We start from the raw sequence: 19,110 nt of genomic DNA, 5'->3' as shown, positions 1-19,110 counted from the left end.
TGTAAAAGGTAATGGTCTTCGTGGCATATATCCCAAGGCTATAATTCAACAATGCTAGTGTGAAAAGACAAGGTTGGCATCCACATTGTCAACCATTTCAGCCAATAAGAGGAAACTAATTGAATGAAAGCCAATTGAACAAAAGATGTTAAGGAATCATCTACTAGTTAAAATTGATGGGGGATGTGGCGGGGGGGGGGGGGGAACAGACAATACTAGTGGTAGTCTTCAATTAATTATTAACAAGTACTAAAACTCAAAGCTATTCTTTCTCATGTACCTCCTTCTCCACAGCAATATTACTGGATGAAGGTTAAGTGTTTTGCAGTTTTCAAACTGTTGGCATTTTGCTTTCTATCCAACAGGTCAACCAGAAGCTAATGGGATCTTACACAATGTAAAGCCTCAGAAATGTCTGAATCTCCACCACATTCTTGTATTCTACGCAATTGTGTAAGTAAATAGATTTACTATGAGTGGTTAAGAAAGTAACTCCAAAAAAAAAAAAAAAAAAGAAAAAAAAAAGAAAGAAAGAAAAAGAAAGTAACTCCAAACTCTCTTCTCTCCATGGTGCCAAAAGCCACTATAAATCTCAGTTGTCATTAATATGACCAAGATCTTGGATAGAATGTGACCAAGATTTTGTCTCCTCTTTCTTTACCCAGAAGTTTCAGTCATATTTCCATAGTCATCCCCTTATTTAAATAGTGAAAAAGGAAGAAAGGAAAGTAATGAGCCAAATTTAGGAAAGGACTAACCTTGGAATAGACACTATTGGATAGCAAGTTGATTCATGAAGCTTCTTCTCCCTTTATCATAGAGGCCCAGACAACTCTGTCATCCCCTTCACTAAAAACTTATATGGTGGCTTTAACTGACCCTTCAGCTTCTACTGTGTGACTAGAAGTGCTGAAAATAATATGGTCCAGTTCAAGGTTGCACTTCACAACTAAGGGAAATGACCACTTTTGGTTTCAGAGAAAGCTGGCAGTTTATGGGTCACAAAGAACAAGAAAGGCTGGGCTCTCCTTAACCCAGGGCTGCAGATTCCTGGAGAAGGGCCTCAAGGGAGTCTACCACTGTGGATACTATTTGTTGATTGAAGACTGTTGGGCTAAAACTGCTTCTCAATTATTTTCTGTCATGCCCCCCTAGGATGAAGAAAACATTTTTTTGCAGCCCCCTGCGTGACTGTAAATAGTATCTTTATTTAAAAAAAAAAAAAAAAACTTTAGGGCCCGAAGAGATAGCACAGCGGCGTTTGCCTTGCAAGCAGCCGATCCAGGACCATAGGTGGTTGGTTCGAATCCGGTGTCCCATATGGTCCCGTGTCTGCCAGGAGCTATTTCTGAGCAGACAGCCAGGAGTAACCCCTAAGCACCGCCAGGTGTGGCCCAAAAACAAAACAAAAACAAAAACAAAAATACCTTTAACCTACAAAACAAAAATACATAAAATAATTTGAGCTGATTTTTTAATCAGAGGTGATGTCTGGATTAATGGCTACAATGAGCACGTTTTGCCTTGCATAGCTTTTCGAAGCGGGGTTTGAAGCAGGACACAGCAACTCTCAGCTCAGAGACATACAGAGACATAAACACTGGGCTTAGCTTGTTATGACAGTGTTTGCCGAGGTCAAACGCACCCCCTTTATGAAGCCTCATGCCCCCCCTGGGGGGCATGCCCCATTATTTGAGAAGCACTGGGCTAAAAAGAATTTCAGCTTCTGGTACTAGACAGATAGTCCAGCATATAGGACAGTCTTGCATGCAGCTATTCTGATGGCTATTCGGGTTCTATTCCTGACATCCCATAGGATCCCCTAAGCACCACAAAAAGAAAAGAATTTCAATTTTCTGTCGAGAAACAGCCTATTGAATCCACCTGTTGAAAAATATTTTTCTAATCTCCTTGGCGAGTGGTTTTAGGAAATATCTGTGTTCAAATGTTATATTAGCTTAGTTTTTTGCCATTAATCTACTGAGATTTTTTCTCTCTGATCCTCTTCCAGTGTCTGTGTACTAATCATCTCGACCTTCTACATGAGATACAGAATTAATACTCTGGAGGACCAGCTGGGATCACTCACCACTACTGTGGACACTCATCCTACGGAGTAAGATAGTCTACTGGCTATTTAGATGAATACCTGTATGTCTGATCTGGGCTGGGCATTCTTTCTAGCAAACCTCAGGATGTAATCTGTCTGACATCATGTTGAGTATTTATGGGAAGATTAATATATGGAAGGTAAAGAAGTAGGAGACTACTAGAAATGAATAATTCTGCAAATTCTCGAGTTGCTGCTGATGAGATAACAGATCATGTAAAATTAAGCAAGTTTAATTTCCTAAGGCTTAGTTTTTGCTTCATCCCTTGTATTACAATGCAAAAATTTATTTTTATAAAATATCAGTGAGTTAAGACAGTTATTGAAAAGCAGCACATCATGTAATTCATATATAACTCTTTCTGTATGCTCATTTCTTTGCAAACTTCTTGACCACTGCAAAGATCCAATATAACTATTAGTTTAATGTGAAATTGATATTTTCCATCTCTGTTATTTGTAAAATGCCTGATCTATTCAGGCATATGACTCTTTTTTTAATTCACTTACATGAGAAAAAATTTTATCAAAAATTAAATTATGCCAGGGCCGGAGCGGTGGCACAAGTAGTAAGGCCTTGCCCATGCTAGCCTAGGATAAACTAGTTTGATCCCCAGCGTCCCATATGGCCCCCCAAGCCAGGATCGATTTCTGAGCACATAGCCAGGAGTAACCCCTTTGTGTCACCGGGTGTGGCCCAAAAACAAAAAAATAAATAAATAAATAAATTATTCCATTTCACATACTTTTTACCCAGTTTGGAGGGTAAAATTACCTTCCAGCATACAACATATCAAATTGGTTGTATACTTTGTGAAATGATCACAAAAATAAGTCTGGTTTCATCCATCAACTTACATAGATGTAAGACTTAATCTCTACTCTCAACAACATTCAAACAGGCTTTCTTAGTCACTATGGTATAACATATAGATAGTCTTCCAATGGCTTGGAGTTTGGGGACCATATCCAGTGGTGATGCTCAGAGGTTAATTCCTGGCTCTGCAGTCAGGAATCAGTCCTGGCAGGGCTTGGGGGGCCATATAGGATGCCTGGAATCAAACTCAGGTAGGCCACTTGCCAAATAAATGTCCAACCTCCTGTACTATTTTTTATTTCTTTTATAATTGGAAATTTGTTATTTTTAAGATCTCACATATATGGGACTGGAGCAATAGCACAGCGGGTAGGGCGTTTGCTTTGTACACAGCCAACTCAGGTTCGATCCCTGGAATCCCTGAGCCTGCCAGGAGTGACATCTAAGTGCAGAACCAGGAGTAACCCCTGAGCACTACCGGGTGTAGCCCAAAACCAGAAAAAAAATAATGTCCAGTGCAATATTTTGTTCTTTATAGTTTATCAGCTGATAATAAAGTATTGTTTTCAAATCTTGACTATTACAAAGCATGCTGCAATGAACACCGGCTGTACATCTTAATTAAAGAAGTGAAATTACTAGATCATGTAAAATTTAATTCATACATAGCATATTCTTCAATCAAATAGAATGATTAAGCTGTAAAAATACTATTATGCCAATAATTTTGTAGTATTCTTCACAGTATTAAATGCATACATATATTTCTATATAAGCTACTCCTGGTGAGCAAGATTGAATCTTATGCACTCTGTCCCTTTGAATCATAGGCTAAACTGCTTAGGGTGAAGGTGGTTTTTAAATGGATACCCTTTCTCAGAAAGAATATTTAGGTTCCTTTATCTTCTGTTTATCTACTATTGGTGTTGCCCTGTGATGAGCATAAAGCAAACATAAACCAACCTGTATTCTTTTTGGGGGGGGCCACACCTGGTGACGCTCAGGGGTTACTCCTGGCTATGTGCTCCAAAGTTGCTCCTGGCTTGGGGGACCACATGGGATGCTGGGGATCGAACCTAGGTCCGTCCTGGATCAACCGCATGCAAAGCAAATGCCCTACTGCTGCGCTATTGCTCCAGGCCTGTATTCTTACAGTTTAAGATTTAGAATTATTATGAGGGTTATTTTCACTGCCTTGTTTTTATTCTAGACCTGTAAGCCATTTGCCCACTCACTACCTTTACATTAATTATTTTGATTTTATTTTTTAGCCTTTATACTAGGCTCAAGTGATTGTTCATCATCTTAAAACTACATATTTGCCTTTGCCGATGATGTAGATATTATCATATATTTTTTGATTACTAATTAACTGATTGAGGTGGTGGTTGAAACCTTAAGCATCTACATGAAAAAGTCTTACTATGGGAAATCCAGAAGAAATCACCAAAACTTCCAAACTAGGGAAGGGGAGAATTAGACCTCTATCCCTGAAAGCACAAATCTCCAAGTAAGTTAATTAGAGACTGTTAAAACTAGAAAGAGAAAAACCAACTTATTAATTACCAAGAATCACTCCCCCAGAAAAAAAAACCAGCATATTTTTCACCAAAATGAATAGATAGTACTTCAGAATATAGAAATGAAAAACATCCCAACCCAAGAATAATCCTTTAGTGGGGTGGGGAGGAGGGAGATTTGGGGCATTGGGGATAGGAATGTTGCACTGGTGAAGGGGAGTGTTCTTTACATGACTGAAACCCAATCATATTCATGTTTGTAATCAAGGTGTTTAAATAAAGATATTAAAAAAATAAAGAAGAGGGGCCAGAGAGATAGCATGGAGAAGGTCGGTGATTCAAATCCCAGCATCCCATATGGTTCCCCGAGCCTGCCAGGAACAATTTCTGAGCATAGAGCCAGGAGTAACTCCTGAGTGCTGCCGGGTATGACCCAAAAAAATAAAAATAAAAATAAAATAAAAATTAAAAATAAAGAAGGAAAAAAACACAAATAAATAAGTAAATAAATAAATAAATAAATAAATAAACAAACTAAAAAAAAAATAAAAAGAATAATCCGGGGCCAGAGAGATAGCACAGCGGTGTTTGCCTTGCAAGCAGCCAGTCCAGGACCTAAGGTGGTTGGTTTGAATCCCGGTGTCTTATATGGTCCCCCGTGCCTGCCAGGAGCTATTTCTGAGCAGACAGCTAGGAGTAACCCCTGAGCACCGCTGGGTGTGGCCCAAAAACAGAAAAAAAAAAAAAAAAGAATAATCTTTTACCCTTCACTCAGAATTGGAGAAATGAAAAAATATTCTACACAAGCTAAAGGAGTTTTTCACCACAAAACCAGCCTTTTATAAAATGTTAAAAGAGGCTGGAGAAATAGTTCAGGGATTAAGGTACTTGGATGGGGCTGATCCTGGTTGGTCCCCTATGTACATTAGGTGTGGCCCAAAGTTCTTACAAGAATCAGGAAAATATAGCCTTTTTATTTCATTAACTACAAAACCTCAAGGAAAATCCTATAGTAGATATATTTAGATTCACTTCTTTTGCCATTACCTTTTGTTTAATAAGAAGAAACTTATCAAACTGCAGGAAAAGGAAGAGAGAGGGAAACAAGATAGGAAAAAGTACAAAATACCATAGCATGGAGTAACCCCTGAGCATTACCAAGTGTGGCCCAAAAACCAAAAAACAAAATCTAATGTAGGGGCCAAAGTATGTGGGGGCACTTGCCTTGCAAACAGCTGACCTGGGTTCATTATATGATCCTAAACACAACCAGTTATTGCTCTCCTCAACCCCCAAATATCAACATGGGAACATCTAATCACTATTAACAGTGGTAATGATTATAGCAACACTAAATTAATAATTTGTGGTTATTGTCTATGATAATTTATAAATATTAATAAAACTAAAGAGACTAATTACATCAGTGCAATAACTTTGATTTCTCAGTTTACTTAGCACTCACTACATATGAAGTGGAAAGTGAAAGAAGAACAAAGCAGAGTAGAAAACATATGTAAGAAAAGAGTAGGTAAAGAATTCAGAATGTCAGAGAACACAGACACTGATTTTAATGATCCACACCTAGAAGTTAGACTGCAAGATCAACTTCATAAAATTGTAACCTCAACAAAGGGGTTTAGAGGGAATAATGTATCTCAAAGTAATAAAGATCATTTATAGTAAGTTCACATCTAACATCATAATCTGTGGTGAAAAGCTGAAAGGTTTTCATTTAAGTCCAGCTTGTGTTTGTATTTAGTTTTGAGGTCACACCTGGTAATGCTCAGGTGTGTGGCTCTTTGTTCAGGGATCTCTGCTGATGGGCTTAGGGGACCACATGGAGTACGAGTACGGGATCAAACCCAGCTGCAAGGCAAGCACCTTACCCACTGTACAATCGCTCTGCCCCCTAAGCCCCAACTTCTTAAAACTCCCAAATAACCGAATAGAAGAGATGGGAAAGGGTTGACGACAGTGAGCGGCTTCTGAATTCACAGCTACCAAAAAATTATTTGAAAAGCCAATCTCAGAGACAGAAAGTATAGCAGGCACTTATCTGGGAAAGAGTTAACTCAGGTACAATCCCTGGTACCACATGGAATCCCCTGATCCCCACTGAGAGTGATCCCTGAGAACAACCAGGTGTGACTCAAAGACAAAAAGTTCTGGTAGCCCTTGCTGCATGCGAATCCATGTTGATTTCTCAAGCAAAAAGGGATTGTGGGTAGAAAAAGTTCAAGAAGCCCTTCTCTAAGATGAAAAACAAAGGGCGAATAAACAAGATTGGCAAACTTTTTTTTAAAATGGAGCTTTAATAAAATAAAAAATTTAAAATAAAGTGAAAGGGAAAAAGAGTGGAAAAACAGACTAATCAAACCTAATAAAAAGGTATACTTTAATTCCAACAGAATGTAGAGAAAGAAATGGATTGGGCAGAGGTGAACTCCCCTAACTCAAAATGTAGATTATCTTTTTTTTTTTTACTAATATCTTTATCTAAGTGCCATGATTACAAACATGTTTGTAATTGGGTTTCAGTCATAAAATAAAAGTACACTCCCTGGGGCCGGAGAGATAGTATGGAGGTAAGGAGTTTGCCTAGCATGCGGAAGGACAGTAGTTCAAATCCCGGCATCCCATATGGTCCCCCGAGCTTGCCAGGAGCGATTTCTGAGCGTAGAGCCAGGAGTAACAACCCCTGAGCGCAACCGGGAGTGACCCAAAAACCAAAACAAAAACAAAAGGTACACCCCTTTCACCAATGCAACCTTCCGGCCATCAATACCCTCCATCTCCCTCCTCCCCCACCTCCTGCCTGTATTCAAGACAGGCAATCTATTTCTCTCACTTACTACCATAGTTGTTAGTGTAGTTATTTCTCTAATTGCACTCACCACTCTTTGTACTAAGCTTCGTATCGTGGGCTGGTCCTTCCAACCATCATATCTATTGTCTCTGGGTATTACTACCATACTGTCTTTTATTTTTCTTAAATCCCACAGATGAGTGAGACTATTCTGTGTCTGTCTCCCTCTCTCTCTGACTTATTTCATTCAGCATAATAGTTTCCATGTCCATCCATGCATGACCTCATTTTTCCTGATGTCTTTTATTTTTCTTAAATCCCACAGATGAGTGAGACTATTCTGTGTCTCTCTCTCTCTCTCTGACTTATTTCATTCAGTATAATAGTTTCCATGTCCATCCATGCATGTATAGAAAATTTCATGACCTCATTTCTTCTGATGACTGCATGATATTCTATTACATATATCTGACACCACAGAGACTGGCATATTATCACAGAGAACAAGATTGGCAAACCTTAGAGTTATAAAGAAAAAGAGAAAATCCAAGTCAATAGGATCAGATTTGAAAGAGAAGAAATTACACTGAGACCTAAGAAATAGAAGAGATCAAAAAGGATTACTGTGAATAACTTTATGCCCAAACACCAAAAGCAGAAGAGACTACTAAAATAATTACAGGCTGATATCTCTCATGAACATCAGTGTAAAGATCTTAAAAAAAAATTTAGTGGACCAAATCAAAAAATATTTAAAGGATCATGTACTATGATCAAAGGGTACTCACTATCAATATACACAAATTAATTTATGTGATATACCATATAAATAAAAAGATTAATATTGTGACCAATATACAACAAAAGCTTTTGACAAGTTTCAACATACATTAATGCAAATGAATAAAATAAATTAGGATAGGAGGAACATACCTCAAGATAGTAATTGTTATATATAACAAATCTACAGCCAGCATCATACTAAACTGAAAAACTGAAAGCCTTCCTTCTGAGGTAAGGCACTAGGCAAAAATGTCCACTTCCTCCTCTAGTCTTCAGTATAGTCTTAGAAGTCCTTGACACAGCAGTCAAGCAAAAAAAGAAAAACATATATACTTATATATAGAAGGAATCCATGTTGGAAAATAAATTTTCATCTGCATATGCTATGATAATATACATAGTAGTCCTAATAATTTTACTAAAAAGTCTCATAAACAATAAACAAATACACCAGGTAAAAAGCTGGCAAAACAATCCACAAATTTTTGTGCATTTCTACATTCAAACAAACTAGAAGAGAATTACAAAAGCAATCTGTTTGAAATGTGTTCACAATTATCAAATACCTAGGAATCATCTTAACAAAGGCTATAAAGACTCACTCATCGAAAACTATGTCATTGTTAAAAGAAATAAAAGAGGACACCACAAGTGAAAATTATTCCATGTTCCTGAATAGGAAGAATTTTGTCAAATGACCTTCCTAAATAAAGCATTATATAGATTTTATGCAATCCCCATAAAAATTCTGATGACATTCTTTAAGGATTTATAAATGCTATCAAAATTTGTATGTAATTATAAAACTCCCCATATAGATAAAGCAATTCTTGGGGGGAAAGGTGAAGGACTGGAGAGGGGTAAAATAGGAGTTGGGGATTCCTGAGACAATAAGTGGAGGGCTGGAACTTCCAGCTCACTTCATGAAGCTCACCACAAAGAGCGGTGAGTGCAGTTATAGAAATAACTATACTGAGAACTACCATAACCATGTGAATGAATGAGGGAACTGGAAAGCCTGTCTAGAGTACAGGTGGGGGTGGGGTGGGATGGAGGGAGATTTGGGACATTGGCGGTGGGAATGTTGCACTGAAGGGGGTGTTTTTTACATGACTGAAACCTAATCACAATCATATTTGTAATCAAGATGTTTAAATAAAGATATTATTTTTAAAAAAAGGAGTTGAGGATTAGAGAGATAACACAGGGATTAAAGTGCTTGTATTGCATATGACTGAACCTAACTGATAACTGGTACTATATGTTTCTGTGGGCACTAGCAGGAGTGACCCAAGTACCACTACAGATGGCTCAAGCCTCCTCTGCTTCACTAAAAAAAGGGGACAGGAATTATTTAACTCAATGACTTTAAATTATAATATAAAGTTGTAGAAATCAAAATGGTGTGATAAAGCTGCACTATCTCCCTTGCCTTGAAAAATGCTATTTTGATTTCACATGTGTGTGGAATTTAAAAACTAGGCAAAACTCAGATACAGAGAACAGCATGGGTGACTCCTAAAGGAGGGGAGGATCTCATGGATGAAATGATTAAAGGTAGATCAGAGGTACTGATTGGCAGTTCTAAGTCAGAAAGAGATAGTGGGGCCGGGAAGGTGGCGCTAGAGATAAGGTGTCTGCCTTGTAAGCGCTACCAAGGAACGGACCGCGGTTCGATCCCCCGGCGTCCCATATGGTCCCCCCAAGCCAGGGGCGATTTCTGAGCACATAGCCAGGAGTAACCCCTGAGCATCAAACGGGTGTGGCCCAAAAACCAAAAAAAAAAAAAAAGAAAGAGATAGTATATTCACATTGTATATAGATGAATGCCAAATCATGATAGTGACATTGCATTTGTAAAACATTAACACTATATAATATATATGGTACTTTGGTTTTTAAAATAATTTCTTTATTTAAGCACCATGTTTACAAATATGTTGTAATTGGGTTTCAGCCATAAAATGCAGTGCAACTTTTATTTTTTTTTTATTTTTTTTTTGCAGTGCAACTTTTCTGCTACCAATGTCCCCCATTTCCTTCCTCCCCCATTCCCTGCCTTTTTTTTTTTTTTTTTTTTTTTTTTGGTTTTTGGGCCACACCCGGTAACGCTCAGGGGTTACTCCTGGCTATGCGCTCAGAAGTCGCTCCTGGCTTGGGGGACCATATGGGACACCGGGGGATCGAACCGCGGTCCGTCTCCTAGGCTAGCGCAGGTAAGGCAGGCACCTTACCTCCAGCGCCACCGCCCGGCCCCTCCCTGCCTTTTTTTGAGACAGGCATTGTATTTCTCTATCATTGTCTTGGTAGTTGTTAGTGTAGTTATTTCTCTAACTGAACTCACCACTCTTTATAGTAAGCTTCATAACATGGACTGGTCCTTCTGACCCTCACCTTTATTATCTCTGGGTATTATTACTATACTGTCTTTTATTTTTCTTAAATCCCACAGGTGAGTGAGACATCTGTGTTTATCTCTCTCCCTCTGGCTTATTTCACTCAGCATAATAGTCTCTATATCCATCTAGGTATAGGCAAAGTTTGTGACTTTATTTTTTTCTAATAGCTGCATAGAATTCCATTCATAGTGTAGATGAACATAGAGTGCAGAGGGCATTTATGCATTGTGTTTTTGTGGTCTTAGGGTATATCCCTAGGAATGGTACCTTAATTTTAAGGACAAATCACTAGTTAAAACTAAGATATGTTGTAATGTCATTTATACTTCAATGATAAGAAATTAGCACTTTTCTTTTTAAAAAAAAAATCAGGGCTCTGTTAAACTTTCTGGGAGATGCAGCAAGACTAAGCATATGTTTATATCTGTCAAATGTGTGGGAGGAAGAATGCAAATATGTTCTGCCCAATGGATACAGTTCCATGAGAGTCAGGTGTCTGGGGTTGGAGGTCGGGAGCATTCCTCTAGCCAGTGACTTTCAACTTTACTATACTTGTAAAACCAGCACTTTTGCCTGAACTGGAAATTAAAAACCATTGCCCAATGATGCAGCTGCAAAACCCAGGTTTTTCGCTGAGAGAAAGTGACTCTGTGATTTATCAGGGCCCTTCCCCAGTTTTACCCAATCAATTTGGAGTGGAACCTGAGGATTTGCAGTTTTGGTTAGGCTTCCAGGTGATGTATTGGCCAGGGGAACTGCACTGTGAGAATTATGTGCCATGTTTCTATCATGTGCTAACATAATTTCACTGAAGAGTCTGGTACTGTGGCTCATGCAGATGCTGGTATACAGGGTTATTACTCGTCTGGATGCACATCTGAATCAATAATAGAGGTCTAATTAGTGGAAATAAATGTATGTATATTCTATCCTTGGAATGTCACTACTTGATGATTGCTGTTTGTCCATTCTTGTATAAGTGCACTATTACTCAATTAACTATGTGATAAAAGAGAAATTCCACTCTCAAAAAGAAGTGGAATATTAATTCTGATAATTTTTTTTTTTTTTTGGTTTTTGGGCCACACCCGGCGGTGCTCAGGGGTTACTCCTGGCTGTCTGCTCAGAAATAGCTCCTGGCAGGCACGGGGGACCATATGGGACACCGGGATTCGAACCAACCACCTTTGGTCCTGGATCGGCTGCTTGCAAGGCAAACACCGCTGTGCTATCTCTCCGGGCCCCTAATTCTGATATTTTAATAATAAGCCCATGAGAAGATAGTCCAAATGTAATCATTTAAAAGAAAAACGGCAAACATCACAGATGGCATGATGTCTGGGAAACATTATGACCAGAAGATCTGTTGCTGGGGCTGGAGTGATAGCACAGTGGTAGGGTGTTTTGCCTTACACACTGCTGACTCAGGATAGACCTGGATTTGATCCCTGGCATCCCATATGGTCCAGTGAGCCTGGATCAATTTTTGAGGGCATAGCCAAGAGTAGCCCCTGAGCATCACTGGTGTGGCCCAAAAACAATAAATAAATAAATAAATAAATAAATAAATAAATAAATAAATAAATAAATAAATAAATAGGTCTATTGCTAAAGTGCACCTAGGAACTAGAGCAATGGGACAGTGGGTAGGACATTTGCCTTACCTGGAGCCAACTCGGGCACCACATCTGGTCCCTGAGACCTACCAAGGACTGGTCCCTGACACAGAGCCAAGAACAAGCCATGAATATAACCAGGTATGGCCCCAAAATAAAAATCATTAGTAAACAAAGTACACTTAAGACTTGGTATGAGGGGCCGGCGAGGTGGCGCTAGAGGTAAGGTGTCTGCCTTGCAAGTGCTAGCCAAAGAAGGACCACGGTTCGATCCCCCGGCATCCCATATGGTCCCCCCAAGCCAGGGGCAACTTCTGAGCGCTTAGCCAGGAGTAACCCCTAAGCATCAAACGGGTGTGGCCCGAAAAACCAAAAAAAAAAGACTTGGTATGTGATTCAAGTTCTAGTGCAATTTCCTGATGAGATCCCTGAATACTCACAGCAATGAAAATTATGTCAAAGTACATAAAGTATAGGACTTGACCTGCAGCATCCTGCTGGCTACATAGAGAGATGCACATTAAGAACCATTCTTTAGGGACCGGAGAGATAGCCTGGAGGTAAGGCATTTGCCTTGCATGCAGAAGGACAGTGGTTCAAATCCCGGCATCCCCTCTGGTCCCCCGAGCCTGCCAGGAGCGATTTCTGAGCATAGAGCCAGGAATAATGCCTGAGCGCTGCCAGGTATGACCCAAAAACCAAAAAAAAAAAAAAAAAAAAAAGAATCATTCTTTATTGGCAGGGTCCTGAGCAATAGCACAATGGTAGGGCATTTGCCTTGCACATGGCTGACCCGGATGACCTGAGTTCAATCCCCAGCATTCCATATGATCCCCAGCCAGGAGCGATTTCTGAGTGCATAGTCAGGAGTAACCTCTGAGTGTCACCTGGTGTGGCCCTAAAACAAAAAACAAAAACAAAAAAATAAATAAATAAAAAGAATCATTCTTTATTATTTGCAAATGATATTTGAATCCATGCATTTTACCAGCTTTATAAACACATTGTTAGCCTGAAAGCTGTCAAAATTTCAACTGAAAAATCAGTTCTTTGAGTCTCAGATTTTTCACCTAGAAATGGAAATATTTTTATTCCACTTCCTCGTAGGGATTGCAAATTTTGATAGTATAGATCAAGGTTAGGAAAAGATTTCAGTTCTGCAAAACAGGCTCCCCCAGCCACGAAACACTTGAGGACCTGGGGCTGACCTCCAAAACCCTATGGCCTTCACCAGCAGGAGTGGCCCTTCCCCACACAACACACTGTCCACACACACCCCTCACTCAGTGTCCCTTAAAGATGCATTCAGGGGGCCTGAGTGAAAGTACAACAGGTAGATCTTTTGCCTTGCATGCAGCTGCCCAGTTTGATCCTCCACATCCCATAGAATTCTCCAAGCCTGCCAGGAGTGATTCCTAAGCATTGCCAGGAACTTTCAGAGTGGTACCTTGGGCTCACAGGCAGTGTCTTCCCCTTTGGTGTACTGGAAACGCATTTTTCCCTTGGACATTGTGGCAATGCTGGATCACTGAACAGTACTGAAGTGATCGCATGTCATGTGCAGCCCCATGTGAACCTGACTTGGCAGTTTCTGTCGCTGGGATGTTGGTGTAAGCTAGTCTGTGAGAGGCCCTCTACAGCCTCCACTTAGGAAGACACCTGTACCTTTCCCTGTTAATTTTGTGTTGCAATTTTGAAACAAACATAAAATACTTAAATATATTAGGCTCTGAGAGTTCTGAAGTGATCTAGTCAGCTATACATCCACATTATTGTCCTTTTTTCTTTTTTTGTCCTTGTTTTTATTGAGAAATGTATTGCATTGGTTAAAGATGAAAATTAAAAAGTGGTTATTTGATGAAAAAAAAAGATTTCAGTTCTGGTAAATATAAAAACTTCTGCTTGCTTAATATTAGATACTCACCAACATTTAACCAACTTCCTGCATCTAAAAAAAATAGATCCAGTGAAAAACTGTAATAGCTGTTAGCCAACTAAATACTCATCAGGTAAAATTAACTTACAACCAAGACACAGAAAAAGATACAGGTGAAGAACTTTTTTTTTTTTTTTTTTTTGCCAAGGACCCTTTGGATAGTTAAAATGTATTCACAGGCCATACAATCCAAGTGCACAGTCTATAGACAAAGTGCAAAACACCCACCATGAACTAAACCAGAGCTCAGGATTTCTCAGGCTTTACACATGGAGACATTCCCCACCCCTGCAGATGACTAAAAATAAATAGATCCTTTTTTTTTTTCATTCAGTACATTATACTTACATTTTAAGATAAAGGAGATTCTATTTGTGCAGCATGTCTCAAGACCCTCACATTTCAAATGATTTTGAAAATAGATATTCTTCAACATTATGAAAATCCCAGTGAGAAGGGAGAAGTACTTCATCTTGCAAATCTATGCTGGGAATGGGGGTGGATAGAGATTATCAGGGGCTACCAAATGGTGACAAAAAAAAAAAAAAAAAACCTGCATACTTGAGAATAGTTTTGTCAGGACACTGATGCACAGGGCAGCTGGTGACATTTCCAGCTAAGCTTGTGAGATCAGTTCCATGGCACTTGAGGCTGGAGTTGTGGGTTATGGGTTACTGCAGGGCCTTTCCAGCATTAGCAAGTTGGATGCTCACTCTTTTCTTACAGCCCTATTTCTTCATATTAAATGGATTTAAAGTGTGTGCAGTCCACCTCAGTTCTTGACTTTCCTGCCTACAATCACTTTTTTCTTTGTTCTTACAGATCTATGGCAGCATCCGGTCTGAGGTCACAAGTTCAGTTAAATGTGGAGGTCCTCTGCCAAGAACTTACAACTAACATAATGAAATTAGAAAAGGTGACCTATTTCTTTTCTGTGTTTGGGGGACAATGTGACACACCACTGATTGCTGCAGCTCACGGCAACTGGCGAGGATGAACAGGAAAACTCATTGCCCAAACCCGCCTGCAGGTCACATATTTGGCAAAATAAAAATTAACTTTCACAGAGAAATGGGCTGGAGGGCCAGAAATAATAGAGGAGGAAGGTGCTTGTCTTGCATGTGGCTGACCTGAGTTCAATCCTATTGCATATAGTCCCCCCAAGCACCTCCAGGAGTGATCCCTGATCACAGAACTGGGATTAAGCCTGGAGCAAAGCTGGGAGTTGGCTCAAAAAGAAAATAGTCTTAACTTCTTTATGGTCTTTTGATTTTCTCCTGTAGTTCAATATGTCTCTGTACTGAGGACATGATGCTAAGTGACTACCAACACAAGATCCTTGCAGAGACAGTGTTTAGTATCCCTCCCAGGCTCTTAAATAGTACTGCATCCAGTCCCTATGACAATGCCAGGGGACATGTGCCCCTTTTCCTGTCTGACAGAGGATACATCCTGTTTCCTGTAAACTTGCTCAGGGAAAACCACCTAGCAAGTTGGTCATACACTGGGATACGATTCAAGTCTGAATGACAGCAGCACTGTTCCCTGATCATTTCTCCTTTACTGTCTCTCAGAGTCCAACAACTGATAAGGCCAAGGAACTTCCTCTTTCTCCCAAAAAAATATGGAGTAGTAGTCCAGAGAGACTGCCCTGCCCCAGAACCATCAGGTGTGGCCCCAGTAGTCCCCCAAATACTACCCAGGCCTTACAGCTCCACATTGCTCAGCTGGATATTCAGTAGGTACCATCTGGCCCAATATTGGTGAAAGTATCCCCTCCTCCCTCCATAGGAGATTTAAAATAGGGAAATATGGGGTAGCAATCAGAATTTTGTTTCTTTTCTAAAATATAGTTTATGAAAATTAAGGATACATTTTTTGGTGCTGGGGATTGAACACAAAGCCTCATCCATGTGAAATGTATGTCCTACTGCTGAGCTATATCTCAGTCCAGCCTCCATCTCCCCCAACCTTGGCTGCTTATAATGAAGTGCTTGCAGATGTTTGGTTTCCAGGTTGACCAAGTACAAGGAGGGTGAAGTTCTTATTCCATATCTTTCCTTCTGATATCCAAATGGTTTCCTTTGGCCCAGAGAAGACTGAATCTCCCCACCTTCACACTTCTGTCTCTGCTCCTACAGGTTAAGCCAAGATACCACACCTTCATTCTCAGATGGGATGAGATTTGATTTTTAGGATATAAAAACTGGGGTACTTGCTCACACCAAGTAGAGAGCAGGCTGGGCTAAGACGTTTTGATTGGAGCCTGGATTCTGGGCTCAGAAACCACAGCTCCAAAACCACCTTGTGCTGAAACTACGGGAGTGAAAGAGGGATCCAGAGTCAGAGAGCCAATCCCAAGTTCTAAAGTGTTACAGGTTCTACACAGCCACTACAGGGGAGCTCAGCATGAATCCTGTGTTGGATATTTTTCTTGATTGTTTTACTTGCCCTTCCCAGAGACCCCCAAACAGTATCACAACACAGCTTGGTTGTGATGAATGATGATGACCAGACATTTCACCTAATAGATATACTAAATACTGTATTCTTACAATAAAGTCATTAAGAGGCAATATTCAGAAAAATACCAGGGCCGGAGAGGTAGCACTAGAGGTAAGGTGTCTGCCTTGCAAGCGCTAGCATAAGACGGACCATGGTTTGATCCCCTGGCGTCCCATATGGTCCCCCCCAAGCCAGGGGTGATTTCTGAGCACATAGCCAGGAGTGTGTTTTTTGGGTGTGGCCCAAAAAACAAACAAACAAAAAAAAAAAAGAAAAATACTAAGGAGGGGAAGAATTGATGTTGAAATATAATAGGCCTAAAATTCAACAATCAGTAACTTTGTAAATTATCATTCTTTTTTTTTTTTTTTTTTTTTTTGGTTTTTGGGCCACACCCGGTAACGCTCAGGGGTTACTCCTGGCTATGCGCTCAGAAGTTGCTCCTGGCTTGGGGGACCATATGGGACACCGGGGGATCGAACTGCGGTCCGTCTAAGGCTAGCGCCGGCAAGGCAGGCACCTTACCTTTAGCGCCACCGCCCGGCCCCATAAATTATTATTCTTAAATATAAAAGAATTAGGATATTAAAAAAAAATGACATTTAGGCTGGAGAGAGAACACAGTGGTGGGGCATTTGCTTTGCACATAGACAATCCAGGATAGACAGTGGTTTGAATCCTGGCATCCCATATGGTCCCCCATGCCTGCCAGGAGCAATTTCTGAGCACAGAGTCAGAAGTAACCCCTGGGCGCCACCGGTGTGACCCAAAAACAAAGAGAAAAAAAAAATGGCAGAAACCAGAGCAGTAGTACAGCAAATAGGGCACTTGCTTCGCATATGGCTGACTGGGTTCAATGTCCAGCATCCTATATAGTCCCCTGAACACCACTAGGAGTGAGCCCTGAGTATCAACAGGTGATATGCAAAAAAGAAAAAAAAAAAAAAAAGACCAAAAATTCCCAAGTGAGACTGCAGTAATAGAACAGTGTTTTGCCTGGCACATGACCAACCCAGGTAGATCCTCAATATTTTTGAACACCATTAAGAGTGATCCCTAAATGCAGAGCTAGGAATATCTTTCTATCACAGTGATAGGTGACCCCCACAAAAAAATTCCAAGTGTGTCAGAGAACTAAGACAGAATTCAAGCATATGCCTTGGAAGCAACCAATTGGGAGTTGATATCCTGCAGCACCCACATTCCCACAAGCATTTCCACAAGAGGAATGACTCCACAGAGCCAGTAGTCAGCCCTGAGCAACACTGGGTGTGGACCAAAAAACAAAAGATAGAATATAATTTTTAAAAAATTAGAGTTTTAATTTTATATTTATTTTATTTACATTTAACTTGTGAAGGCTTTTGAGGTAGAATAATTGTCACCATTATATAAACCACAACAATTAAGCTTCCCTTTCTGTACTTCATCCTGTCTTATCATGGGAACTTCTCTTTTTGATCATTTCCAGATACAAAACAACTTACAAAAGCTGCTTGAGAATGGTGACTGACCAATCCGAAGACCTGGGCCACCCAAATAAATACGTTGGGCTTCCCTTAGAAGACGATGTTCCCCACAGGGTATGACAAAGTGCTCCCTGCTGGCGGAGGAGCAAGTGAGCAAGCGAACAGGAGAGCATGTGCTCTTGCGGGTGTCCAGTTGAACAAGGGGATGGGGGAGCTTTGGTTCCAGTGCAATAAATAAAAGTTAAACTGGGCTCTCTTGGAGAACTTTCCCCCAGCTGCTGCCTAAAGCACACAAACCTCTCTGGGAGGTCCCAGAAAGGGGATGGGGCCTCTTGGGTGGTGGTGGTGACAGTCAGCCAACACTCCACTGCCTGTTTCTCATCCCCACCCCAACCCCAATCTCTCCTCTCCTTGCATCCCTTTCACTATCCTTGAAAGTCAAGGTTTTATTACATGCAAACACACTTGGGGCTGCCTGGAAGACTGCCAAAAGCTGCCAGCTCCAATGACTAGACTCACTTCCAACCCATCATCCCAACACTGGCCATATTCCCTGCTACTGTGATGTTCTCCTCTGACTTTCCGGTTTGTATAGATTCGTGAGACTAACTTCCTCCATTCAGTCCATGTGTTTCTCTTTCTTTTTTTGTTCTTCTAATGTAATTGGGCTGATTCTCATCCAACCCAAGTCAAGAATCTTAAGACATGAGATGGAAGTGCTAAATGAATTGTAACTTTGAAACCCAAACTAATCTTGGAGCCAAAAAACCCAGCATAGTTATTGGATAGAAGATGAAAAGCACCAAGTTGTTTTAAATCATAGAGAGAGGGTACTTGGACTTTAACTGGCTGGCTGGACTCAGAGCTGTTAACCCCTCTGAGATGACAATAGCATGCTTTCATTTTTTTTTTTTTCACAAAATGAATAACTGGTGGTTTGCTAACTTCTATTTACATATGGGTTGGGATTTTATTAATCATCTAGGTACCAAAAAATCTTTAAGTATAAGAGATACTTTGTTCCATTCAGCAATGCATTTTATAATCATTTCTATGAAATGTGTTTTCCTTCAATCAAATAAGCTAATAAGTGAATTAGTGACATTGTTTGTATTTGTTAGCCTACTGGACAAGAACTGTGCCTGG

At 40.1% G+C, this 19,110-nt stretch overlaps 1 protein-coding gene across 2 annotated transcripts in view; it reads left to right on the top strand.

Annotated features, from left to right (window-relative positions):
- The window catches only part of GRAMD2B (GRAM domain containing 2B), a 126,324-nt gene extending 108,096 nt beyond the window's left edge, over window positions 1-18,228 (top strand). For both annotated transcript variants that reach the window (XM_049771860.1, XM_049771861.1), the window contains 4 exons: window positions 366-453; window positions 2,012-2,116; window positions 14,813-14,906; window positions 17,967-18,228. In XM_049771860.1, the coding sequence (XP_049627817.1) occupies window positions 366-453; window positions 2,012-2,116; window positions 14,813-14,906; window positions 17,967-18,008 (329 nt within the window). In that variant the 3' untranslated portion in view covers window positions 18,009-18,228. The remainder of the gene's footprint in view (window positions 1-365; window positions 454-2,011; window positions 2,117-14,812; window positions 14,907-17,966) is intronic.
- The last annotated feature ends 882 nt before the right edge of the window (window positions 18,229-19,110 follow it).

Source organism: Suncus etruscus, chromosome 4 (assembly GCF_024139225.1).
Source record: "Suncus etruscus isolate mSunEtr1 chromosome 4, mSunEtr1.pri.cur, whole genome shotgun sequence".
NCBI lineage: Eukaryota > Metazoa > Chordata > Mammalia > Eulipotyphla > Soricidae > Suncus > Suncus etruscus.
The sequence above is the reverse complement of the archived record's forward strand: the minus strand, read 5'-3'. Positions and strand labels throughout refer to the sequence as shown.